This window comes from Hipposideros armiger, unplaced genomic scaffold (assembly GCF_001890085.2).
Source record: "Hipposideros armiger isolate ML-2016 unplaced genomic scaffold, ASM189008v1 scaffold_224, whole genome shotgun sequence".
NCBI lineage: Eukaryota > Metazoa > Chordata > Mammalia > Chiroptera > Hipposideridae > Hipposideros > Hipposideros armiger.
Window position 1 is genome coordinate 1,000,831 of NW_017731574.1, and position 27,169 is coordinate 1,027,999.

Consider the following 27,169-nt stretch of genomic DNA (forward strand, 5'->3'; position numbering starts at 1 on the left):
GCCCCAAACTGCTGCCTAAGCGGGTCACATGGTGAGACAGCTTGGGTTCAGCACCCTGATGTGTCCAGGACCCAGCGGGCTGCCCATGAGCACTGGACGGGAGGAAGCTTTGGGGCAGTGGTGTCCCCAAGCACCTCACCGGCCTCATGTCTTCCTCTCCCCACAGCCTGTTTGACATGGGCGGTGAGTATTACTGCTTCTCTTCTGACATCACGTGCTCCTTCCCTGCCAACGGCAAGTTCACCAAAAAACAGAAGGCCATCTACGAGGCCGTGCTGCGGAGCTGCCGTGCTGTCATGAGCGCCATGAAGCCAGGTGAGGGCGGGGCTTGTGCGGAGGAAGCCCCAGCCTGGGGGTGCCAGGTGGCTGTGTCCTGACTCCATCCTCTGAGGTGGCAGGGTGCCTCAGAGAAGCAGTGCTACATTCTGTGACCTGAATCCTCGCGTGCTTGGCCAGTAAGACTCTGGATGGTGTCATGTCCCCAGGGTCACTCCTAGGAAGGGGGGCTGGCCACCAAGCAGCAACAGAACTGGGAATCGGGGAGCTCAGCCCAAGGTTGTCCCATGTCCCATCCGATCTCTACCAGCACATCCCCCTGCCTGCACAGGCCACTGGGATGTCAGCATGTCCCCTGCCCTATTCCGAAGCAGAGTCCACTGCAGGGAGGGCTTGGCCAGCTCTGGACAGCGGCATCTGATTAGATGTGGGGTGCCTTATTGTTCGGGGCCAACAGCTGCCTCTGGGTTGGGGTGCGGTGGGAGTCGGGGGGAACAGTGAGTGTCACTCCAGTGTTCAGGGAGGGGTGAGCGGAGGCTGCAAAGCCATCTGGGACCAGGCCACGACAGGCCTTGAAGGCTGGACTCTGAGTTCATACTAAATTCAGGGAGCCTCGCAGTCAGATCTGCACCCCTCTGAAAAGCCTTTATTTTAAAATAGAAAAAGAAGAAACAATGCTGAGCCCCTGAGTGGAAATGCCCCAGGATGTGACCTCTTGTAGACCCAGGACCTGGCAGCTCAGCATTCAGCTGAACAGCCCCTGCGGCCACAGAGCCAGTTGTTGGGGGGAGTTACAGCCAAGTGCTGCTTTTGAGGGGTCCTCAGAAACTGTTCTTTTCAGAGGAGGCGCACCGTGAGCAGGCCTTTAAGGGTGGTCCTCCGTCCAGCCAGAGGCTGGGGGACCAGGGAAGGATGCTGGGGGATGCCAGTCCCCGCCCCGCACCCCCTCTTGTCCGGCGGGAACAGAGCTTGGTGATGAGATGAGTCCCAGGATGGGGAGCTCAGATATGCCCTGACAGGAAGACAGGAAGAACATCCACATCGGATCCAATGGGGGACAATGTTGATGGGACTTGGCTGGTTTAGCAGCTGTGCAAATAGCATCTTGTTGTAACTGTTTTAAAAGCAGCAGCTTCCTCTAAGGAGTACTATATACTAATCAATAGGTATTAAGATGGGAGAACTCCAGGATGGACTGTTGTGTGAAGACAAAAGTGCAGGACGAGGTGGCCAGTGGCCCCATTTCTTGTAAAAGGAAGGGGACCCGTAAGAACGTGGATTTACCTGTGCTTAGAAGTCCACGAAGAAGGACAGAAGGACAGACGGACGGGGGCGGGGAGGTGCGTCGGGAGGAGGAAGAGTGTTCTCTGTGACCTTTAAACCACGGCACGCATCACCCAATACCTGTGAAATCCAGCATCCGTGAAGCAGTCACCCCAAGGGCGTGTCTCCTCCTCTCTTCACACCCTGTTTACGACAGTGATGAGAAGCTTTTGTTCAGTTTTGAATAACATCAGTCATTTAAGAATTTCAGATGCAGTGAAAGGGTTTGGCTGGTGAACATGGGTTGGGGTGTGTGGCCCCCAGGAGGGCCCCCCCAGGGAGCCATGGTCTCCTCCTCGCTCCCACGACATGCCCCTCTGCAGCTGCTCCGGGCAGGGTGGGCTGTGACCATGTAAACTGAGCAAACCACGTCACCCTTCCCATAGCGGACTCTTCATCCTCGCACAGGAAGTTGTGAATTTAGATGCCCCGGAGGCCCGGACTCCAGGCTGGAAGGAGCCAAGCTCTGCTGCCTGTGAGGGCCGAGAGGGGGCCAGAGCCCACCCTGGGATCCCTGTGCACCCACACCCTATCACAGGTCCCTCAAGGAGCATGGGGTGGTCCTGCTGGGGCCCGAACCTGCCACTGGCCACCGTACAGAGGGGCGAAAACTATCTACCACACTCCATACTGGAGACGGCAGAGCCGTCAGTGAGGATGGGGCATGATGGCTCCTGGGGACGGCATTTGGTGGGATGTTGGTCATGGGGGGCCCTGGAAGGACAGAGTCTCCCCTGGGAGACTTCAAGCTCCCGGTACTGCTTAGCCCCCGCCCAGCACGGAGGCAGGAGTGGTGACCAAGGCCTGGCTGACCCTACCTGCCCCCGACCCCACTGCAGGAAAGCCTGTTGAGGCCTGGGCAGGACCTGGGTGGCACCAACCCAGCTGGTATCCTGGCCAACCCAGTTGGCTAACAGAGCAACCCCAATCCTGCCTGGGCTCACAGGCATGACCCCAGAGCCCTGCATGGCACTGAGAAAGGCCTGGTGCTCGGTCCCGGCATTCACTTGGTCACCCCATTCCCAGGGTCTAGCCGTGCCACTCTTGGGACAGGCCCAAGGCCTCAGGCCGAGCCAGGCCAGGCTTAGCTGCCTGGTCTCTGCAGACTGTGGGGCAGCTTCTGCCAGCACACCACGGGGCACAGGCTGGGCCTTCGCCAGGGCCTCAAGGATCCCCACAGTATCCCCCACCGTCACCACGGTAAGATGAGATTGTGACATGCAGACTGTTCCCGAGGGCGCTAAGCCTGACTCCATCCGGGTCACGTGCAGTGCAGTCCCGGCAGGGCAGGAGGCCTGTGACCACAGAACTTCTCTCAGATGGGTCGGTTCGCCTTCCCATAGCGGTGAGGAGGCCATGGCCAGGTCAGCCCCATACCCTGTCCTAGCAGAAATGCCCCCGGTTTGTGGGTTCCGCTCCTGGGCCAAGACAAACACCCGCTGAGACTGCAAGCTTGCTTCCTGCAACCTTCCAGGGAAGAGTGAATAAAGACAGCCAGGGTCCCAGCAAAGATGCCTGGAGAGGCAGAGATGAACGATTAGTGCGTGCACAGATCCTGGGGTACGACCCCGAGGACTGAGGAAGACAGGCCTTGGTCCCATGCTTGGGGTCAGAGGGGAAGTGTCCCTCACTGCCACTCAGCCAGGGAAGGAGGGCTGAGCTCACTCAGAGGGGCCTCACGAGGATGGGCAGGGGTGAGCCAAGCAGCGACAGCACCTGGGAGAACGCTACCCATGCCAGCCCATGGGACGGGGCCTGGACGCCAAGGCCATATGCTGGCTTCTGGCTGCGTGGAATCGGAGCTCTTCATGACTTCCGTGCCAGGACAGGTGGCCTACCCTGTGCAGACCACCTTGTCCTCCTCAGGCACCAAAGTGTACTAGTGGTACCCCCCAGCCTTCATGAGGGGAAGAGACACTGTGAGGAGAGCTGGGGTGAGCCCCGCAGGGGCGGCCCGGAGACGTGGTGTTGGAACTGGCCACAGCCCACTGCTGGGCTGTTCTGCAGACTCGGTCCCTCCAGGCACCGTGGAGCACCGTGGCCCCTGGTGAGCACCCAGGCCTCTTGCAGCCTCGCCTTCCCCTTCCCAGCATCTCTCTCCCTCCTTGCTCACCACCCACCGTGGCCGCCCTGTGCTCTGTGGAAACAGCTGTGTCTTGGTCTGAGTGAACAGCCCCTCCACATTCCGTTCACAGCCCATGCAGTTGTGTGCAGCTGTCCGCCACTCATGGCTCTGCCCTTCGTGTCAGGGTTCTGCCACTTGGCAGGGGGCTGCCCATGTGAAGTTGGGGTTCTCAGTGGTGAGAAGTGCCCCCGCCCCCAGAGTGGGCAACACAGCAGGAGAGGATGCTGTTAGAGCACCGGGTGAGGAGGGCACCAGGAGCTGTGCAGGCCCACGTGGCTCACCATGTGTCTCCTGTGGCCTGTGGTCTGGGTGCCTCTGTGGGCTCTGCTCCCCTCCCTGGGGCAGGGGCTGGACTCCCCTCCGGCCTCTCCTTCGAGATGGCTTGGAACACAGGGGTCTGGCAGACAGAGGTACAGGGACAGCGAGCCACCCAGACACAGGCACCCTCCCTGGCCTCATTTCCTCCCATGGGGCACTCTGCCAGCGTGTAGCGGGGAGGGACCACGCAGAGACCGAGCAAGACAGCCACGCTCAGTGCAGCATCCAGGCGCCTGCAGCCCGGGCGCACACCGCCCTGCCCTTCTGCAGGGTGAGTGGGTCCCCAGAGGTCCTGGCAGCAGACAGGGGTCTGAGGTGGGGTGGGCTGGAGGCTCTCAGCCCTGCGCCAGCTTAGCCTGCCAGGCAGCTCCCTGCAGCCCACAGGGCCTGCCCTGGGACCCCTGCCCTGAGCCTTCCCTCCTGCACCCCCAGAGCCTGGCGCACACATCATCCCTAGAGGGCCATTGTCTTAGGATGAAGTGAGCTCTTTGTCTGGAAGTGACTATGAGGATGCAGCTCAGGGGGCCCTCTGCTGCCTTCCCAGCTTGGCTCAGGGCCTCCAAGCCCCCAGGCTGTCACACTCTGGGCAGGAGGCCCCAAGATTGTGATGGATGCTGCTAAGGCTCCGAGGAACCGGCCCAGGCAGAAGGCCCAGCAGGCTCCCAGCCCATCACGGGGAGATGTGGCCTAAGCGGGACCAGGTGGGCACAGAAGACCAGCTGGTGACCTGGGGCTGCTTCGGACACATACTGGGGCCCAGGCACCAGGACTCTGGTCCCTCTGAGTCAACAGGCAGATGATGGGGCACAGCTACAGAGGCTACCCTGCCACCCTGGGGTCTGAGTGCACAGAGGAGTGGGGTGGGGTGGGGCATACCCACATCCTGGGCCCATGAGGTCACAGCTCTGGCTGCAAGAGAACCATGAGGGACGCTGGTGTTCCTGCTGAGGCCACACGTGTAGTAGGGCACAGTCCCTGCCCTCTCAGAGACTGTAACAAGGGCGCGACTATGCCACTGTGCTGTGCTCTAGCAGCGCAGGAAGGGGAAGTCAGGGCGGGCTTCCTGGAGAAAGTCTCAACACAGAGGCCCACAGGAGGAACGAGAGTGAGTCTGGGAAGGGAGGGGCCTTGGAGAGGTGGTCCCAGCTAAGGGAGCAGCAGGTGGAAGGCCAGCACTCACTACCACTGGCCCAGGAGCAGGTAATGGTTGAGGCTGGAGGTGGAAGCCAGGCTGAGGAACGCGGGGTGGGGGCTGGCCCAGTCTGACTTGTGTTCTAAAGAGCTGGCCCTGGTGTCCAGGCCTTAGGCGGGCTGTGGGGGATGCGGCTGGGCAGGGGCCCAGGACAGGTGTGGGCCCACGAAGGCTCCAGGTTCAGGTGTTTCGGGAAGACAGGACGAGATTTGGTGCGTGCTGGAGGTGGGAGGAAGGGCAGGGCAGACGGCACCCAGTCTCTGCAGTGTGATCCCCAGTGTGGTGTCCCCAGTATGAACAGGCTTGAGGGACCACGGATGTCTTCTGGCTGGGCCGTGTGGGCTCCGAGGGGCCCGTGGGCTCTCGAGGCGAGGGGAGCCCGGGAGTCAGGGCGTGGGCCTCAAACTGTGGGCTGGGCCTCCCTCCGGTTTGTTCCCACCCCACCCCTCCAACCTAGCCCAAGGACAGCAACCTCCACACACTTCAGGGACCCTTGCCCTGGCCATGGGTGTCGTAACCACCATCCGGGCCAGACGCTGCGCCAAGTTGCTGGAGGTTTAGTCACTGTCACAACCCTAACCACACACAGGCAGAAACTCTCACTCCCAGCCAAGAGCGCTGTGCAAGGCCTGCCCCGGGGGCCTGCAGGCGAGGAAGACTAGAGGCGCCGTGGGGACCGCCCAGGCCCGCACGTCCGGCCCCACAAGGGGCCACGAGGACAGGAGAGGAGCCAGCACGGAGCATGATTTATACCTGATCTCCGCCTCCACCGAGGCCAGGCCGAGACCGCAGCCCACTGTGGAAACTGGCCAGTTTTGAAGGCAGGCTGCTTTTGGGGGTTCTACTTTGGCGACTTGGAAAAGGTCCCGCTGAAGAAAAACGGAGTCTCGCTGGGGTTGGGGCGTCATCAGCTACTGCATGCAACACCCTGTCTCAGCCCCAGGGGCCAGGCCGTCGGATGGAGCCAAGTTTGCAGGGCTGCTTGATGGCTCTGTTCAGGCCCGGAGCCTTTGGCGGAAGCACACCTTAGGAGAGAGCGCGCTGCACGTTCGCCCCTGAGCCGGCACGCGCTCTGTCAGGCCCCGGGGTGCCCGGAAGGACAACCACTTCCCCTGGGGAGACATGAGAAGCAGGGAAGCATGCCTGTCTAAGGGACAAGGCTCAAGGAGAGCAATAATTGGAACAGCGGAGAGAGACCACGGAAGGTCTCCCAGGAGGGGCTGACTTATGCTGAGCCCCCAGGGATGAGAAGTCACAGGTCAGCAAAGGGTCTGAGGTGGAAAGACCTGTGTACTGCTGCAGCAGAGGTGGCCTGACCTGGGGAGGGTGAGGTGAGGTTGGTCGATTTTAGAGAAGAGCAGTGAACCCGAGGCTGAGACAGGCTCAGCTTGTGCCCCAGGAATGCAGTGAACCCAAAGTGGACCCAGGGTCTGGCTGGCCACAAGTGATAGGTGAATAGTGCTGCCATTGGCACTTTGGGGGAGGTGGGGGGATACTGACCCAGCCCCCCCCCCCCCCCCCCGGTAGATACCAGAGCCTCTGTAGCCAACCCTGTAGGGCCCCATAAGTCTTGTTTGACACAGGAGGCCTCAGGCTCACAGAGGCGAAGGCTTGCATGGATCACAGCAGGAGCAGACAAGCTGGGATCTAGTTCCCCAGGACTCCATTTCAGGGTCTCCCCGACTCGGGTTCCACCCTCAGGGGTGCAGACCGGGGTCTCCCTCTATACTGCTGCAGTTGTAGCCAGACTCCAGGACACCACCACCACCTCAGCGCCTCGTGGGCTGAGTTAGGTAGAACCAGGCTGGACTCCAAGGAGGCTCTCTGTCTCTAGGGACAGGCCTGGGTGTCCTCCACCCTGGACTTTGCATGGGCTGGCCACTGCCCTGGGAACTGGCCAGGGTACAGCCCCACCCACCTGCTCAGAGCCTGGATCCTGGGGACCCAAGAGGTTGGTTGGATCAGCCTTGTGCCTCCAGCTCACCTCACCCCAAGACCCCAACTGTGGGGCCTCTGTCACTGGCAGGGAAGGGGCCCCCACCTGGGGGACTGGTGCCCAGTTCGAGTGTCTGAGAGGTGATGGCCTATATCCCAGGATGGGCTGTCCTCTCTCGTTACCCCTTGAGCCCATTGTCTGGCCTGTGCCAGCCACAGAGCTTCAGAGCCCTGAGCCCAGGCCCTGGGGCCCAATCCTGGCCAGCACAGGCCCACGAGGCCCCTCACAGTGCAGAATCCCAGTGCTCTCCTCTTGCAGCAGCCGTCAGTGACGGAGGATGTGAAGGGCAGGGTATGGCCTGGAGGCCCCTTGGGAGCCAGGGTTGCTACCCACATGGAGGGGGCCGCAGGGACCAGTGGTGGCTACCCTTTCTGGCCAGAGCACAATATAGGGGTGCAGGCCCCCACCCTGTCCACCTGGCCCTGTGTGTCCTGGTGTCAGTGGCCTTGGCAGGCACGTGACCTGCCCCAAACTCAGCCCTCATGGGGTGGGGCAGGGAGCTTCAGTGGCCGAGGCCCCTATTTGGTACTTAGGCAGAGCGCCCGGTGCCCTTGAGCGAGGCTGAAGGTGGGACTCTGTAGAATCCGCTGTGCCCTGGGGATGGCCGAGGCTTTTTGAGGGCAGCTCTCTAAGAGCCCTAGGCTGCAGCCTCCAAGGGCCTCCCCAGGGGCCAGACAAGACTGACCGCTGAGCCCTGTAGAGACTGCCTGCCCCAAAACTCTGCCTGGGAACACTCCACAGTGACCTTTGCCCCAGAAATATGGGGCAAAGATGAATTTGATTAGAAGCCTGAGGCTTGAATGTTTGGGCTGCCATGGAGATGGTCAGCCACAGCTTATAGCAGGCGGGGCCACAGACCCCTACCGGCCAGCCCGTGAGGCTGTGTAGCTGCACCTTCACCCCCATTTGGGTTTGTGCAGGGGTGCTCCCCTGGCCCCACAGTCTGAGGCGCTCGGCGTTGGGGCTTGAACCTAGTCTGGGGCTCTCTGAGGCCACCCCACATCCACTGTTGGGGACATTTACCTCTCCTCCTGATGGCCAGGGACCTGGCTGGTCTCCCTTGGCCCCAGAAGCACACACTGGCGGGGGACAGACACAGCAGGGGCTGGAAGCCGACCTGGGCTGGGACCCTGGCCATGGGTGACAGGAACCTGCCCCTGAGGACACAGTGAAAAGGAAGGGGCTCCAGGTCGAGCTGTGGTCGGGAAAGCCTTGCATGGAGGGCCACCCCAGCCACATCCCCCTTGTCCCTTACTTCAGGCACTCCCGCCCTCCGCTCACTGCAGTCTCCCTTTGAGCCACAGGTGTCTGGTGGCCTGACATGCACCGCCTGGCAGATCGCATCCACCTGGAAGAGCTGGCCCACATTGGCATCCTGAGTGGCAGCGTCGACGCCATGCTCCAGGCCCACCTGGGGGCCGTGTTCATGCCTCATGGGCTTGGCCACTTCCTGGGCATTGATGTGCACGACGTGGGAGGCTACCCCGAGGTCAGTGTGGACAACCCAGTATGAGCTGTCGCTAGCCCGGCCCTCCCAAGGGTGGGCTGTGGTGACAGGCAGGGTGAGGAGAAATGGGGCCCCTCCTCCCTTGTCACCCATTGGTTGGTCCTGTCCCAGGCTGCTCCACAGGCCTCCCCTCCCCGCCCCCCCAAGGGCCCTGGTCAAGGCAGGGGTGCTTCCGTGAGCGTGTCTCCTCCGTGCGAGATGGGTGCGCTCTGTACAGTGAGCCCTGCTGTGCACTGTGTGTGGCGCCTTTCCTGCAGGCTGGTAGGTGGTCAGTGTGCAGGGCATGGGGTCCCCGCAGAGCAGTGGGAGCCCAGAAGCTGGGTCTTAGGGATAGGGCTGGTACTGCGCCCATCACGCCCTCCTGCCTCTGGCCTCATTCTGACAGGGGTGATGAGGCTCCACCAGCTGGTGGCTGGCCCTGGTCCCTCCTGGGACTAGCTGAGCCCGGTGCTCTCACAAGCTGAGCAGCAGCAGAACCCCCGCCCCTCCGTGCTACACCCTCTGCCCCCCAGACCCCTAGGCCCGCTTGCCCCCATGGCCTCCTCATCTCCTTGGCGAGGGAGGGAGGCCTGCGTGGGTGTCTCCAGACTGGGTTTCCCCTCCACCTCCTACCAACTGTTCCTTGAAAGGACCACCCAGAGGGCCTTCGGGAGGCCCTGCCCGGCAGGTGGCTGCAGCCTCTCCAGGCCCCGGTGGGTGGGGGTGAAGCCATCCCTGCCACCTGGCCTGATGCCCACAGTGCAGGGGGTGATTGTGCAATCGCCGCACGCCCTGGGGCCCAGCAGCCAGTTAGCCAAGACTAGGCTCGGCCTGCTGGCTGCAGGGTATTTTGAAAGCACTAAGAACGATTTGGGGGGAAGGGAGGGGAATTGCTCAAGAGAAGCATTATTATTCAATTATTTTTTTCCTCAAGTGTAAACAGTTAAATTTGGAGAAACAAAATCAGTTTTAATTTCCTAATTTCTATCCGTCACGTTGTGTGCAGGAAGCCAAGAGCAAGGCCTTCCAGACATTGTTAACTGAGGCTCGTTATTCATTAGTCGCCAGAGCACTTTTTTTCCACCAGAGAAAATTGGCAGCAAACTGTTTTCATCTTTTCCAGTAAGCAGCCCTTTGTGCTCAGAGTCTATTCTTCTGACAGATAAACATTGTGGAAAAAAATATGGCTTTTCCTATAAAAGTCATTTGTTTTATTTCAGGCCTACAGACATATCTGGGTCTCCTCTGCTCGGAGCTCAGTAAACGTCGAGGCCCTGTCAAGCCCTCTGCCCGGGCGGAAGCCGGTGTGGACCCGGCACAGGCCGGCGCTCTGCCCCCATCAGGGCTGGCGTCCTTTGGCCAGCGGGGTTTGGGCCCTGGCCTCTCCCCTTTGTGGGATCTGCTCTGCACTCAGCCCAGGCCCCATCCTTCTCCCTGCCCTGCTCTAGTCCTTCTCGATGGGCACCCCCAGGGCAGATTCCTGAGGGCTAACGCTCTGAAGGGGCAGTGGTCAGTGGGCTGAGGCAGGCATAGCCTCCTGTGCCCCCCGGGGATCCCTGTCACTCTCCCCTCTCCTTACCTGAAATTTTCTGGAAGCTTGTCTCTGTGCAAGCTTGAGCAAACCGCCCACAGCGGGGCTCATGGCAACTGAGGGAGAACAGGGGACATGACCATGTCAGGTCTCTGCCTCCACCAGGCAGGCCCCTGGCCTTTGACAACCCGAGAATGAGAGAAGGGGACAGGCTTTTAGGGGTTAGCATGCAGGTAAGGGACAGGGAGGGGGTGCCCAGGCCAGGCACAGACTTCAGATGGCAGGAGCAGGAAAGCCTGGAGCAGAGCTCTTGACAGCTTCTGGGCAGAAGACAGGCCCCTGCCCCACCCCACAAGCACCTGGCCCCTGAGCACAGGGATTGCCATTCTAGACCGGGCCTTTCCTGGGCCCCTGCCCTCCTGCCTTATCCCCTCCAGGCAGAAAGTGGTGTGGGGCTGGGTGCCACAGCAGACAGCATCTGTGCCCAGAGTATGACCCACAGGGGTCACGGTACCTTGGTGTCCCCCCATCACCTCTGTCCGAGCCTGGCTCACGCCAGGTCAGAGTAGTTGTGTACGCCAGTATCTACGTGCCCCGCTGTCCCCGCCCTCACGGAATCACGGTCACAGCTTTCCCTGCTGTGCCCAGCCGTGGAGGCCGAGCCAGCCTGTTTCTGGTTACCTTACATGAACCACTAATTGAAGTCTGATGTTCTTGGCCCCCAAACAGTCAGAAATGACAGCTCCGTCTCCAGCAGCTGGGCTTGCAGGGGATTGCTCTGAGCGGGGCAGGGCAAGCTCAGAGCCCGGCCAGAAAGCTTGCTTGCTGCCCACTCACTCACAGGCCTTGGCCCGAAGGCCAGATGGGTACCTCAGGGACCTGGGGAAGGCAGGGAAATTTCTGCAAGCATCCTAGGCACCACCTGCCCTCGCAGCCCAGGAAGCCCTGTGGGCTGTGCCCATGTGAGTGGACAGGCCCAGGCTGAGTGTGCACGTGGGGGAAGGGGGCGCCTCTGCAGGGAGCAGCTGCCGCTGCCACTCACTCCTCCTCAAGGGCTGGGAGCCGCTGCCCAGGGCTCAGCTGGAGGGCGCAGAGTGTGGGCAAGGGCCATGCACATCGGGTACGTCTGCATTTGTGCTTTTACACGCTAGAGCTGGTGCTGGCAGGCCCGTCCTGATGACAGCACCTGTCCCTCCTCCTGGAAGCCCATATGGAAAACCTGGGACTTGGCCCGGGGGAGCCAGGCACAGCACTTCTGGGGCTGGTTTCCACTTGAGCTGCCTAGAAGAGACACAGGCCAGGCGGCCTTGCAGCCTCCTTAAGAGCTTTTTTGGCTTCACAGCATTGGCTTCTACCGTTCCCCTGGCGGGGAGAGGGCCCAGGTGAGGGCCACTGGACTCCCCGCCAGCCCCACGGGCAGCATGCCGTGTGTGTGTGCATGTGGCGTCCACGGGGCTCCCGCAGGCAGTTCTGAGGGTAATGGGTGTACAGAGAGCAGAGGGTGTTCTCTGAAGTGTCTGTGGCGCAGCACAGCAGGGGTGTGAGCTGGAGACCCCCATGGTCACAAAGCCTTCCCTGCAGCTGCAGTGAGACCCCACAGGGCTGGAACCAGCCCTCACACGTGGACGCCTGCATGGGCCAACGAGGGCTTCGCTTGGGTGTTTCTTTGTGCCCATCTGTCTCCTGCTGCCTCAGTGGCCCTGGGCTGGAGCTAACGGGTTCCTTGGTTCCACACCAGCCTGGGAGCCACCAGTGGGGTCCTCCTCACCTGTCCTCTCCCCACAGGGCGTGGAGCGCATTAACGAGCCCGGCCTGCGGAGCCTGCGCACCGCACGGCACCTGGAGCCAGGCATGGTGCTCACCGTGGAGCCGGGCATTTACTTCATCGACCACCTCCTGGACGAGGCCCTGGCTGACCCAGCCCGCGCCTGCTTCTTTAACCGCGAGGTCCTGCAGAGCTTTCGTGGATTTGGTGGGGTGAGTTCCGATGGGCCCCCTGCTTGCTCCCAGAATACTCCCCTGCACACACACATTGCTGCATTCACCTCTTTGTCCTGGGACAGGAGCCCTAGGGAGAGAAGGGACAATCTTGACTTCCTCATTTAAGAAGGACCTGGTCTGCCCTTTCTGATGGTTTGTCACCGGACAGGTGCCTCACCCCTCAACAGAAAGACATAGATTCTCCATAGATCTAGCCCCACTCCAGGGGCTCCCAACCACCTGGCAAGGTGCAAGGGGCAAGGAGCGGGTGGATAGATGGCATGAGCAGATGGCCCCAGGGGACGAGCCCTCCTCTCAGCAGTGGCCTTGAGGCCAGCCCCTTCCCTCGTGGGCAGTACTGACCATTCCTCAGAAAGGGCTCCTCCCACTCAGTGGAGGTCAGCCAGAAGCTGGTGGGTCTGGGCCTCTAATCTAGCGCATGAAGCCAGCTCAGACATACTGAGAGTCTGTTGGTCTAACCCAGGTCCGCATAGAGGAGGACGTCGTGGTGACTGACAGTGGCATGGAGCTGCTGACCTGTGTGCCCCGCACAGTGGAGGAAATCGAAGCATGCATGGCAGATTGTGACAAGGCCTTTACTCCCTTCTCTGGCCCAAAGTAGAGCCAGCCAGGAATGCCCAGTGGGACTGGGGACACGGCCTTGCCACCTGTCTTCACAACAAGCAGCCTGCTGATTGGCTGTCCAGAAGCAAGAGATGGTGCTCCGAAATCACATGCCAGCATCGACGTTTGATCACACCAAATAGTACTGTGTTCTAGGGGGAGAAGCTTTTTTATTACCTTTCTGCAAGATCACACCCTAATCTGTTATTACTAAGCTTAGATGATAGTGGCTTTTAAAATGCTAATTGCAAATAATCCTGTACTTTAGCCACTAAAATGTGTCTTGCTGTCACTTGTATTCTTCTGCCCCAGAAAGAAAGATTTCCAGTGTTTTCTCTCTCAAAAATCAAATCACAGAATGGAATTTGCAATAAAAGATTTCCTAAAATGGTCCCTTGTGCATGGCCCTCTCAGTCCTTCATCCTCATCACTGACCCACATATACACATACAGAGCTCTCCCACACCAGGCCTTCGCGTACACTGAAAGGTGGCTACGAAAGCCTTTTTGATGTGGTGACTGCTTCAAAGCTAGATTTCTGAAGGGGGCAGAATTAGGTAGCACTTAAGGCAGTTATTTAAAACATGAGATTTGCAGATTCCTTGATATCCTTTACATGCGCGACAGGCTAGCAAAGCCAGCATCTGAGAGGCCGCACACCATGGCAAAGGCGCGCTTTCTCCTTCCTTCCATCGGTAAGGTAAAGGTAAGCCCACTGACCAAATTCCACTCGGAGGCCGTGAGCCATCTGGGCCAGGGGCCTGGTCCCTGCCAGTGGCAGAGTACCTGTCCTTACCTGTTTTCCCAGTTCTCCCAAAGGCCCACAGAACTGCCCCAGCCCCTGAAACCGGCTTCTAGATTTCTCTGCACCATTCCAGGTTTGTCTCCTCACTGAGCTCTTGTCCAGGAGTTTCTGAGCCAAGGTGAAGGGCAAGTGAGAAAAGATATCAGATGAAACCGTGATGTGGTAGTAAAACTCTGTGGCCCAAGCTAGAGACATTTTGAGAAGTCATTCAAGAGTTTAGTACAAACTGATTTTTTCCTATGGCAATAACACAAAAGTGCATGTAATGTGGCCACATTAAAATAAAACAATTTCAGTTCCAAGTCACCATTTATCTTATTTGTTTCTTAGATTTATAACATCCAGTTCTTAAGGTTTTCTGCTAGTGCAGCTATATTCCCTAAGTGATTCGTGACATTGAGCAGTTTAAGTAATGATTGCCTTTGTGTCAGGAGTTTTGAGTTCGCCTGGTATTTCTACCCCAGCTGTGCCTGTGATAGACATATTCTAGTGTCTAGGGTTCAATTTTCCCCACTCCCAGGATAAAACAGGTTAAAGTTAGGTTGAAACTCTAAATGAACCATATACAATAGTTTTGTTCATTAACAAACATAGCTGAGTGTATCATACATCTTTCTCCACACATTTCATACCCAAACTGCCCACTTTACATAAATGTTTTCTGATTACCAAGCACGTACACAAAGGAGAACAAGGAACAATCTCAGTTAATGAAATGCTCCGACCAGGAGGGATGCTGGGAATGTAGGCGGGCCTCTGGTTTCACCCAGGTTCGTAGGTCAAAGGGCATGCTTTGAAGGTGCAGGTCTCAGGTGGCCAGCAGCAGCCACCTGCCGTTCGCCACGTTCAGAGGAGGTACCCACCTGCTACATCTCCAACCACTGCAGAAATCTGTACAACCTCCAGAAAGCTGTACAGCACTGAAAGCCGTTCCAAAACCCCGGAAGGGCCCATAGATGCATTCAATAACTGAGCGTCTCCTTTGTGCCAGGGTCTGATAAACGCACGCTCCCTGCTCTCAGAGCCCGCAGTCTTGAGAGGCTTTGCCTTCAACATGCACAAGTGTGCCATCAGAAACAAGTGCCATGCAGGAAGGTAAGAACTCGCCTTGTCTAGGAAGCCAGGGGGCTGACGGGAAGGGTTAAAAATGAAAAGCAAGAGCGGAGGCATTCCAGTCATAAGGAGCTGTCCTCCTAAGGCAGCCCTGGAGTAAAAAGCTTGGCAAAGCCCTGAAGCCACAGCCAAGTTATGGGAGAGAATGAAAGGAAATTCGTGGGCGAGATCAAATGGAGCCACACCACAAGGGCGGGTCTCCCCCTTTGTGCAGTGGGGAACAACTGAAGGTTCTGGAGAGTTTGCAGTGGTCTAGGGCAGGCGTCGGCCAACTTTTGAGACGGAAGAGCCACCAGGAGTCAGCAAACTGTGGCTCGCGAGCATGTGGCTCTGAAGTAAAATTGAAAATGAAAATAAAAGTATCATAGTTTCATTTATAAAATTTTTGAAGAATATTATTCACATAATGGTGACTACATAAAAATATATTTATGGCTCTCAAATAGTTTTTAAATTGTTGTGAGGGACAGGATTGGCCTTTCCAGGGATCAGCAAACTTTTGAGATGGAAAGTACCCAAAGAGCCGCGTGTGGCTGGCGAGCCACAGTTGGCCGACCCCTGGTCTAGGGAGACCAAATCCTGTCCTCGCAGAGAGGACGAGGTGCTGCAAGGGTGGGAGAGAAGAGGAGAAGTAGGCAGGTGCAAAAGAGACACTGAGGAGGTAGAACTGGAAGGTGGTGATGTGACAAGGCATCTGGCTCTAACAGCTGCTTCACAGGGAACGGCAAGACTTGGGTATTCAGGCGTGTCACTAGCAACTTCATTCTCAAGGCCGGTTCCACAACCCCCACATTCTCTGGACAGCGCTGCATGCCTTTCAGGCTGAGAGCTCTGCAAGCAGTGGGCATGTTGCAGGAAAGGCATAGTCAGGGTAGGTGCTCTCCTATGAATATGCGCAAGCTGCACATGACGCTTCAGATACTCACAGGCAGTGAAAGAGCAGGAGGTCTAAAAGGGTTTTTATTAAAAAAGAGCTGGCACCTTCACAAGTCATGGCTATAAAATTCCCCAAGACAAGTTACTGGATTCAAAATGACAACTCACTGAAAAAAATGAAACGGGACATAGCACCCATAGAAGTAATTACTGTACTACAGTTTTCATTAAGATGCAAGAAGTAGACATTTCTCAAGACATGAACATAACTGAAGGATCATGTATCTAAATGGCATCTTCCCCTACTGAATGGGAGAAGGTATTTGTCAATGAGATATCTGATAAGGGGTTAATATCCAAAATATATAAAACACTCATGCAATTCAACACCAAAAAAACAAACAACCCAATTAAAAAATGGGCAGGGGATATGAAGAGACAGTTCTCTAAAGAGGACATACAGATGGCCAACAGGCATATGAAAAAATGTTCAACCTCACTTAGCATTAGGGAAATGCAAATAAAAACCACAATGAGATACCACCTTACCCCAGTCAGAATGGCTATCATCAACAAATCAACAAACAACAAATGCTGGTGAGGTTGTGGGGAAAAGGGAACCCTGGTGCACTGTTGGTGGGACTGCAGACTGGTGCAGCCACTATGGAAATCAGTATGGAGGTATCTCAAAAAACCAGAAATGGAACTACCTTATGACCCAGCAATCCCACTCTTAGGTATTTATCCAAAAAAACCCAAGACATTAATCCGAAAAAATATATGCACCCCTATGTTCACTGCGGCGCTATTCACAATAGCTAAGACTTGGAAACAACCAAAATGCCCATCAGTAGACGACTGGATTAAGAAACTATGGTACATTTATACAATGGAGTATTACTCAGCTATAAAGAAGGAAATAGTACCATTTGCAACAATATGGATGGAACTAGAGAATATTATGTTAAGTGAAATAAGTCAGTCGGAGAAAGACAAATACCATATGTTTTCACTTATACGTGGATTCTAAAAAACTGAATAAATGAGGAATGTAAACAGAAATAGTCTCAGAGACACAGAGGAAAAACAGGGTTGCTAGTTGGGAGGGGGTGGGGATGGAGAAGGGGAAGGGATGAGACAATACAAATTGTTAACTACATTATGGCCTCAGGGATAGAAAAGACAGTCTGGGGAATATAATCAATATGTTGTAAATTTTTTAGGGGGCCAGATGGACTTATGTCTTGTTAGGGAGACCACTTCATAGTTGGTTTAGAGGCCTGACCACCGCACTGTATTTCTGAAGCTGATGTTGAATAACAATGTATGTCAACTATAATTATATACATATATAGTCACGGGACGTGGAGTAGAGAGTGGGAATGGAGTCAATGGAATAGTAATAGACAAGCATGATATCGGGGGTGGGAGGGCAGTGGATGGGGGAGGGGGTTGTTTCTGTGTAAAGGGTAAAAAGGACAACTACTGCATTGTTCTGTACACCTAAAACTAACAATTAAAAAAAAATAAAAAATAAAAAAATAAATGGCATCTTCCCTTCAAACACTCAAGTCAGCTTCTTGGACTCCGTATTTATGAATTCCTTTCTAGACACTCGATGTCTTCATGTAAATGAAGACTATATACATACCATGAATTGTATCATGAAGGGAAATGCCTTACTTTGACACTGCGGACTTAGGAACTAATTTCCAGCCGCCCTGTAAATGGAAACCACTGAGATCCTAGGTGTATAAGCGAGAACCCCAGTGATTGTGTCCTCTATTCTAATAAACATTTTCAGATTAGACCAGGTGACAAAGAATATACAGGCACTCTGTATTTGGTGAAAACGGTTTCTATCCATTAAGGGAAACCTAGACTTGGAAAGAAGCACCCCTGCGTGTCCCTGTACCCTCACCACCCCACCCCTGGGCTGAGACGGAAGACAGCAGGGGATCCGCCTGCTCTTCAGAGCTGTTTACCATTTGGACTACTTTCTCGGTGTCTACCATAAAGAAACCCACAATGAAATACAGCCATTATTCCAAAGGTTTTTTTATTTTATTTCAAATTCATTGAAAGAAATAAACTTATATTAAAAAAAAATAGAGTAATCTCACAAACTGAGGAAAGCCAGGAACAAAAAAAACAAGTACTTTTTCCTGAGAGGCAGGTCTAACAGGTGTAGAATGGACTTTCTCCTTCCTAGCTTCTGTCAAACTAAATTTTTTTCCCTATTTCTAAGGCATCAAAAAAGCACTCAGTGCTAACTGGTTGTACAGGTACGAAGTTTCAAGCCCTCTAATGGGGATTAAGAAACATCAAAAGTCACTACGATTTCCTTTATTATCAAATATTAAATTGTACATACTTCTACTTTTTTAGGTAAATTTGGGAATTTCACACTCGTGACTGGTCATGTGATCCTGTTCTGGTCCTATTTTATTACAATCTTACTACTTCTTAGTGAGAATGTCCAAAGTTTCTGAACTCGCATCCCCGTAACTGAAAGGGGCCAGACACCAGGAAATGCTGCTCTTGATCTCACCACCTGCGGCCAAGACCAGTCAGAAAGCACCCACCCCAGGATACTCAGATCCAGCGAGAAATTTATATGCTAAAGCCTAATTCCTAAACCACTGGACCTGCCAGCAAAGGCAGATCAAATCCTAATGGTTCATATATAACCTACAAAACAAAAGTTACAAAAGTCATTTCACAATTCCCAAAACTCTGAACTTATCCATTCCTCATATTTGATTTCCCTCAGTTTTATACTGATAAATTTATCAAACTAAAAACATTCAATCCCAAACACTTCAGTAACATAGTCAAGACAATGGTTAACATTTTTGTTTATGCATAAAGGACCGCTTGTGCTAACGTCTTGATTTGCATAGGTAAAAAGAAAACTTGAATCTATTTTCCTGAAGTTCCAATTTTATGTTCTGATTTGAAATATGGAGTACACATTCCTGATGATTTCCCTAAAGCTTCTTTTCTAAGATAGGTCAATTCATATAACTGGTAACCATCAATTCCATGGAGACATCAATTTCTGAAAGATATGTTTTAGTAAATAAAATGTAAAACCTAGTATAGGTGCTTACAGATTCAAAATACCTAACTGCATCTCCAAATAGGTTAATTATATAACATCGATCAGCTATTAAAGATTCAGCAAGATCTGTGGGGCTCTCCTAATTATTCAAAACATCTATTTCTAGTAGATCAATACTCCAAAGTAAACTGGTGTTGAACCCTAATAGAAACCCCTACACTGTCTCCTGGCTCTATAGGGAGTTAACCCTCCTGGGACAGCAGCTCATGGGAAATTACACGGGGCTCCTGTTACTTGCAGAAGGGGCTCTTGGCAGGCTCGCGGCCTTAACAATGGCTTTGGCAAGTTTCAGGGCACTGTGATGTCTTCTGCCCATAAGAACAGAGACAGTGCTCTTCTAACAACCCCAGAGTGGCAACTTGAGTTACATGCTAGTTACACTGTCCCAGGTCCTACTATGAAAACAGTGATGTGGCCAAAAATGACCATGTTCAAATGTGATACCTGGTAACACAAACTTTTTAATCAGATGTGACTCTGTCTCTTGTCACCAGGCCAGGCACAAAAAAAAACAAACAAAAAAAAACACCCAACCTTACAAAGCCAACAAATTTGAGCTAGAATTGTGCTTTTAAAAAAAAAAAAAGTCAAGGACAATCAAAACTACCAACATTGATATAAATCAGACTAGAGAATCCCAACTTTAGTGATTGCCATTTTTTATTCTCAACAAAAATGTCAATATCCTGAGTTTTATTACTATTTTCTTTCTAAAATAATTTATGGGACATAAAAGCATAAAATAACTAAACAGAAGTAGTGGTACAAAAATTCTAAAAGAACAGCCCACAAAAATATAAAAAGATGTATTTAAGCAAAATAAATTAAACGTTAAACCTTACACTTTCAAGTTTTCTTAGACTATTGTTTTGGGAGATGGCATGGAGTTGATGATGCATTTTTCTAATAATCAGTTGGTCAAGATTAAACACCAAATGATCCTTCACAAGGAATTTTTGCCTTTCAAAATCACTGCCCCATTGATGGTATCTGAATACAGGAGAAACTACCTGCTGAATTAATATTCTAAATCCTTACCAGTAGCTCGTGTGATCAAACTGTTAAGATATTTTGTTTACTAACTTGGCTGTCAAAATAGTATTTAAAAAAAGATGCTTACTTTACTAGCATCTGCAGAAACTAAAATTTTGATGACACAAGTTTCTCGAAACTATTGGGTTGTTTTGGAGTTCTTTTTAGGATACAAAAAAATGCCAATCTAATACCCAAAGGTATCCCAAAAGGATAATTCCAATATGCTTTAATTTTTTTTTAACCTATTTGCTTACTAAATGTTATTCATATTTTTAAGCCAATTGGCTACATACTGCCTTTAAAATGCAACGGGGCTTCTTTACTTAACCTGACATAGTTATTCAAAAACTTGTATTTGTCAGAGAAAACAGTACTAATTATGCTAAACCAAGGTTTATGCTGTACATAAAATCACTCCAAATTACAAAGTGATTGGTTTCTACAGCCCTAAGGATTTTTACTACATAACTTAAAATAAAATTACAGATTAATAGATGGAATTCAGCTTTTCTTAATCCATTAACCATATCCATTAAAACTAACCAAAAACCTTCTGCGTGACCTACCAGTTCCCCATTCCTTTTGTCAACCTACAAAAGCATTTCTTGGGAAGTCAGAATTTATTAAGAACATCAGGTCCAGGTTTTTTTATTTTTTGTTTTTTTTACCACATACCTTAAAACTTTGTTTCTTTATCCCCACAAAAATCCGTATCATTTAAAACCAGATACTCGAATTACATGGCTAATATTTTTAGCTAATCAACTCTTCAGTGCTGATCCTAGAAAAAAAACCTTCAATGGATCTTTGAATAAAGGAACGAGACAATGGTCAGCCATTGATATGAATGGTGCAGTCACACCTTTAACGTTCAAGCCACAAGTTGTGAAGTTTGGAAGAGGTGAGGTCTACTGTCCTGCATTATCAGAATTTGTCATGTTTTCAGTGCTACTGGGTTGCACGTTGTCTGCAAGGTTGTGCGCATGCTCAAGGAACAAATCTTTCAGTACACTTAATTCCTTAGTCAGTAATTTAATTTTTGCTTCCAACCGTTCATTCTCTTCCTTGAGCTGATTTACTCTCTGCAGTGTATCCTGTGCTTTCTGCTTGCTTTTCAACCGACTCTTTTTCACAGCCATGTTGTTCCTCTCTCTGCGCTGACGATACTCATCACTGTTTCGATCCATGGGTGAACTCTTTTTGCTTTGCTTGCTTGGAGGCACAGCCTTGCCTCCTCCCCCAGGGCCAGCGGGCACCAGCTGAGGAACCTGCTGTAAGCCGCTGGCATGAGCCGGAGTATGAATAACGCTTATTCCATTCACTCCTGGAGTACTGTTCTGCTGTGATATCTTGCTCATTTGGGCACGCTCCCTTGCCAACACAGAACAGGCAGAAATGAGGGCAAGGTGATCAATGGTTTCCACTCTACACTGCCAGGAAATCTTCACATGTACCTAGTTAAGGAATAAATTGCATTAAAATATTTGAAATGACAAGATCAAATGAGATTATACTTGCGTGTACCTAACAGCAAGCCAACATTAATTGATTATGCTGAGAAAAGTCTACAGCAGCTGCCAACTGCTGCAGTGTTTCAGAAGTCTAAATCATTTAATTGAGAAAGGTAGCTTAGTACAGAAGCACCACAAGGCCACATTCAGCCCACCTGAAACCCTGAGGGCACTGCCCATCTGTGATTGTTTTCAAAAATGGGAGGAAAAACAAAAGAATACCACTAATTAGGTAGCACATATGAATTAATAGCACTTGGCAATCTGCCAGAGATAAATTTGAGCTGTTTGGGTTAAACATGGAAAAGCTGAGTTCAATTATGATAGAAGAGACACCTGCGATGAAAGGGGGGCGTTTCAGCTGTTGGTTCAAGTCAATGCTGTAGGGGAGCCCAGCGTCCAGTATTTATCAGGAATGCTGTGATGGCTACAGTTCCTTATTCCCATATGCAGAGGGTGAGTCATCAAGGACTTGCCTTTTCTCCCAGAGTATATCTTTATGGGATATTTTGAAAAGGTATTTTCACTTGTTTTTATTTTTTTCAATGACCTCAAATGATAGTTTACAGTGATTTCCCTAGTTAGTTTCTTGGATCATAGTTTTAGGGTCCCTGAAGACACCCAATTTGCTTTCCCATCTCACCATACTTTTAATAGTGTCTTTTTCTTGACATAATTCAAAAACACAGCTACGCAGTCAACCTAAAAACACAAGCAAAGAAAGAAAAGCCCTAATGATGCATCCAAGGGAGTGCAAGTACCGGGACTCGGGCTAGACACAGCTGGGGCAGCTGCAGTGCCTGCCCCCACTTCCGGCTGCTGAAGGCCCTCAGAGGACAGGCCAATTCTGACACGTGACTGCAGTGCTGCCTGCAGAAATGTAGGCAGTTTCAGAAACTAGTCATATTTGCATTACTATAAATCAGCTAGGTCGCTACAATTGCCTCAAGATGTGTCAAAACCATACTGATCCTATCATCGTTAAGGCCTTTCCAAGGCAAACTGACTATTCAGCTGAGTGAACCCTGTCCACCAAGAAGTCACAGCACTCTTAAAAATTTAGAAAGCAGTGTTATGAACCATAAAAGTATTCTGTTCTCTTTTCATAAAACTGCTAAAACTATAATACATCATGGAAAAAAACCTGGAGCCACAATTATGAAATGCCTCAATGAGCACATCACAGCTAAGAAAAGCTGCTAGTAAACACTAGTAGCTTCACCCAAACCTTTAGCCAGGCACTTCTATATAAACACTGTCTACTTGCCTGCTTTTTAAAAAATCTTTGCTTTTAAAAAGTCCATATATCATTACTTTCAATTGTTTTTAAAGCCACGCAGGCAGTCCTGAGCTAATGGGTCATCTGTTCTCACTACAGTACTAAGGCAAGACAGAAAGCTTCCTTCCAAGCCATGATGGATATCTACTCCAAGTCTATTCTCAGTAATGGACACTTCACAATGTCCCGATAATTTACTATGTTGTCTATTTTTTCTTCCAGTTAAAAAGTGGCAGTTTAGTGTCAGTTTGAGCCACCTTTACCAAGAACCATCTACACGATTGCTTACCTATTCAGTGTCAAGCGAACATAAGCGTTTTACGCAATTTTTATAAACTCGGTTAACACCTCTTCTGGGATCCTCTTAACAATTATAATCATGTTCATCTTATTTATCTTCTTTTTATTTATTTTTTTAAAGATTTTATTGGGAATTGGGGGAGGGGAACAGCACTGGGGAATCAGAGAACAGACAAGTTGCTGTCCTTCTGTTCTTCAGTCTACTGGAGGGCGTCACTTCACTGTCCCATGTTGGTATTATCATTGCGCTCTTCCCAGGTGAGGCAGTCGCTCCATGGCCATTGGACGGCCGCTCTGGCAGTTCACGGGCAGCTCACGAAAGCGCAGGCCAGCTGCCGGCCAGCCCCACTGCAGCCTACGCCCTCAACAGCGACTCACAGCAGCCCAGCTCCCGGTCGAGCTGTTGTTCACCATCTTAGCTGTGAGGGCGCAGCGTCACTGGCCCTCATGTGGGATCCAAACCGGGGCCCTGCTGCTCAGAGCTGGCGTCCCAAGCCAACTCTTAACCAACGCACCACTACGGCCGGCCCTTATTTATTTTTCATATACCAATTATATTTTTTGTCTTTAAAGCTAATCTCTACTATAGTCAACTCAGTGATAACAATGATCTAAAGAAGTACAGACCAGGAACCAGGTCAAGTCTTGTCTTGGCTCTGGCTCTACATTTCACTTTGGAAAAATTCCTTCCTTTCTGTGAGACTCAATTTCCCCCTCTGCAAATGGGGGCTGTAGAATGGTAAAACGCCTTCTGACTCTGACAACATACCATGAACTTCAGTGACTAAAAACTCTTACTAAAGGCTCCAAACTCAGTGATGTTCATGCCCATTTTTGTGCCCACAGATAAGGAAGGGCTCGTTTACGTCAGTCTGACCCATCCTGCCAAGGTACTAGGCTGAACATAGTAGGCGAGGTTTTGAAAATGAGCCCTTTGTCTTGAAAAACAAAGAATCATCAAACTGGTAAAACTGTAAGAAAGGGAAACTTGGAGATAATAAAAAGAACCCCAAAAAAATTTTTTTTAAAGTTCTTCAACCAAAGACAAGCTAGATAAAGTGAAGAGACAGTCATTAAGGAAAATGAACCAACTAAAAAGAGTCAAAAGAGCTAAGATTTAACTCCAAACAGATTATCAATTTTATTTTTACACTGAGCAAACAGCTGCCTCTAAAAGTTACACACTTTACAGTTTACACTGCATTTGTGCTTCTGTTCCTTCCACAAACATCTGAGCAACCTACCATGGGCAAAAAATAAGTTAATTTCCAATCTGGATATTCAACCTTAAATGAAAGTCTGGCTCCTATGTGGACAAATACTATTACAAAGTTCAGTCTACAGGAAGCAGGGTGGTGCCTTATTTCCTTCCATGTGAATCATTCCAGCAGGAAGCAGTAGAAAAATTAAAGAGCAGTAGTACTCAAAGTGTGGTCCCTGGACCAGTGACATCATCATTTGGAACTTGTTAGAAGTATAAATTTTCAGGCTGCCCCAGATCTAGGAAATCAGGAATAGGGCTGAGCAAACTTGTTTTAATAAGGCCTCCAAGTGATTCTGATGACACTGAAGTCTGAGAGCCACTGCTGCAGATTAACAACAAATCTTAAGAAAGATGGACTGAGTGGGTAACATTTTTTAACATTCAGATTGCTTATTTCAAGTAATGTTCATTCAAATCAGTAACACACTGAAAACTAAGAATGTTAGAATGTGTAAAACAAAATCAAATTTTCTCAAGTTCCATTTGGGAAAATAAACCTGTCAAGAATTTTCCTAACCCCCTTGTCATTTTTTTCTTTTCACATACACAACCAGATATTCCTCCCTGGTCCCCCCAAATAAATTTTTCACTCAAATTTCCTCAGTGAAGGTCTCTACTCCAAAATATTCATATTGCTCCAAATCTGTTCAATCATTGGTATATGACAATTCTACCCACCCCACTCCACCCCCCAAAAAGCCTCACATCCACCACCCCTCTGCATCCCCATGCCACAGAATTACCTCAGGCTGACATCATCTCTCAGGGGCACTAGTCGCCTCTGGTTTAGCAGTGTTCCCTCCAACCACTTATTGTCCCCAGAGCAATCTAACACTCAAACTTGAGCATGTCACACCCTCTTGCTGAAAATTCTTCTGTGGCTCCAACACACAGGATCAAATCCAAGGTATTAACCCTCTCACCAGTCCCTATTCCCTTACACTTCACACCTCAACAACACTAAACCACTAAAAGGTCCTTGCTTTCTCTTTTCTGTGTGCTTCTATTCAATTCGTCCCCCCCCCCTTTCTTTGTCAACACCAGCCCTTCAGTGTGTCTCCCTGTAGACTAACCTCGAGGCAGGCCACTGTCTTCATCTCCACATACCCAGCATCTAGAGCAGGGCTAGGTATATAGTGGTGCTCAAGAAATATTTGTTGAATACAGGATCAAAAGGCTAAGAAAAAAACTTTATTTTTATAAATGTCTTATAAAAATGAGACTCTAGCTTTAAAATGTCTTAAAACAACCGCAACTAAACAGAGTTACTAAGATATCATGGTCTTACTCCCTAAAGTTCTTGGTCTTTCTTAAAGGTGTACAGGAAAACAAAAACACAGTTCCATTTGCTACTTCAAGTCCCCAGACTATAGAGTGAACATCCTTCTTGTCTGGTCTTTGCTTCATTTCAGTTGAGAGCCTTCATTTTCTACTTAGCCCAGTTGTTTTCCACGTAATAATCTCAAGTTCTTAGGCACGTGTTGCCAGGGTCTGCCAACGCTGTACTATACAAGTGAAGTCAAAAGTAAGCAAAGTCAAAGGACACCTCTATGTAGTTGCCACTGCTTGCTTCATGACTCAAAACGGAGGTCAATGAAAGAGGGTACATCCCTTCAGGGAGTACGTAAGTATGAGAAGGAAATGTATGTTCATTTGTCTTTTTTTAAATTCACTTTTGACTTGATTTACAACATACAAAAAATAATAAACACATCTTTTTTATAAATATACACCTGTTAGGAGGTCATGTGTTTTTTTTTTAATTGATAGGGCTGGAAAGCCAAAAAGGTAGGAGACGAATGTACCTGCCAATACAAGAACCCATGGAAGTGTCCCCTCCCAAGAGTACACAATAAATCTGGAATTGCGGCTACATGTATTTACCATTATTGCGATCAGGTGAGGCAATCTTAGAACATAAGACCAAATTCAGCCCCGTGAGGTCCAATTTGCCTTTACCAAGGGCTCACCATGTGCTATTTAAATCCCAAGGGATGAAACCACCTCTCCATGATCAGACAACCTTGCTGACAGTCATGACGTGGTCTTGTGAATTTAAAGGATATTCTGGAAAAAATGAGGTTTTGTTTCCACCTATTTTTTTTTTTTAGGCAGGTATTAAAAATGACTGAAAAAGCTAAGTATGCCCACCAGACGCAGGAATCAAGAAATCGAAAAATTCAGCTCCCTAGCATCCTATAATTATTTAACCTTGTTTACAGTAAGTTCTTCCAGAAATAATCAACTTTAAGAATAGCTTATCCCAAATATTACTTAAGTGGTCATAGCTGACCAGACTTTAACTTTGAAATCTCAAGAACTTTTAGATGCAGAGTTTCTTAGTAAATCGAGCCCTTATAGTCTTTTACTTCAAATATGTCTTCGGGAGTCACAGAGCCTATCTGAATTAAGGAACGCTCCCTTCAAATAAGGATTCAACTGAGTGTAGGCTCAGGGACAGAACTACCAATTTTTGTGCAACCCACAAATGTTAAAACCTTTCTCAAGCTGACACATCTTAAGATGCCAGATTAAGCATAAACCTCAGGCAAGAGGAAAACCAAACACTTACACCTTTTGAAGAATAAAAACATACGAGCCGACTGGGAAGAACAGATTACCCTTCCCCTCAAACCTGCAATTCCATCCTCTCCATCTTAGACACACACCTCTTCCAGCTGTTTTCCTCACTGTGTTCCCTCCACCAGGCTAAGGAAGCTATTCATTTCCTGCCATTCTCTTTACTATTCAACTCGTGGTTGTTGCACATTCATCTCACCTATGTTCAACAGTCAACTGCCGGGTATTCAAACTATAGCTCCATCAAGAAGCATAACAGTTTTCTGTAAAGTCACGTCGGTAAAAATCAACTGGTTTCCTTATCACTCTATTAACTTCTGAACAGACCCCACACTGAGCAGTTTTGGCGGCTCAGGAAATATCCCATGCAGCACTAAAATAAGATACGGTCCACCTCCTGCTATTCTGGGAACACCCTTTATCCCCAGGGG

The 27,169-nt window shown here is 50.5% G+C and overlaps 2 protein-coding genes across 2 annotated transcripts in view; one reads left to right on the plus strand and one right to left on the minus strand.

The window, feature by feature from the left end:
• PEPD (peptidase D) overlaps positions 1–13,244 on the plus strand; it is a 126,549-nt gene extending 113,305 nt beyond the window's left edge. Inside the window, exons 12-15 of the mRNA XM_019654525.1 lie at positions 167–315; positions 8,535–8,719; positions 12,033–12,224; positions 12,712–13,244. Coding sequence (XP_019510070.1) covers positions 167–315; positions 8,535–8,719; positions 12,033–12,224; positions 12,712–12,849 — 664 coding nt within the window. The 3' untranslated portion in view covers positions 12,850–13,244. The remainder of the gene's footprint in view (positions 1–166; positions 316–8,534; positions 8,720–12,032; positions 12,225–12,711) is intronic.
• A 7,218-nt stretch (positions 13,245–20,462) lies between these two features.
• On the minus strand, positions 20,463–22,966 carry CEBPG (CCAAT enhancer binding protein gamma). The gene has a single exon (XM_019654554.1). It carries the CDS (start codon positions 21,160–21,162, stop codon positions 20,713–20,715), a length of 450 nt encoding a protein of 149 aa, XP_019510099.1. The 5' UTR covers positions 21,163–22,966; the 3' UTR covers positions 20,463–20,712.
• Positions 22,967–27,169: the final 4,203 nt, after the last annotated feature.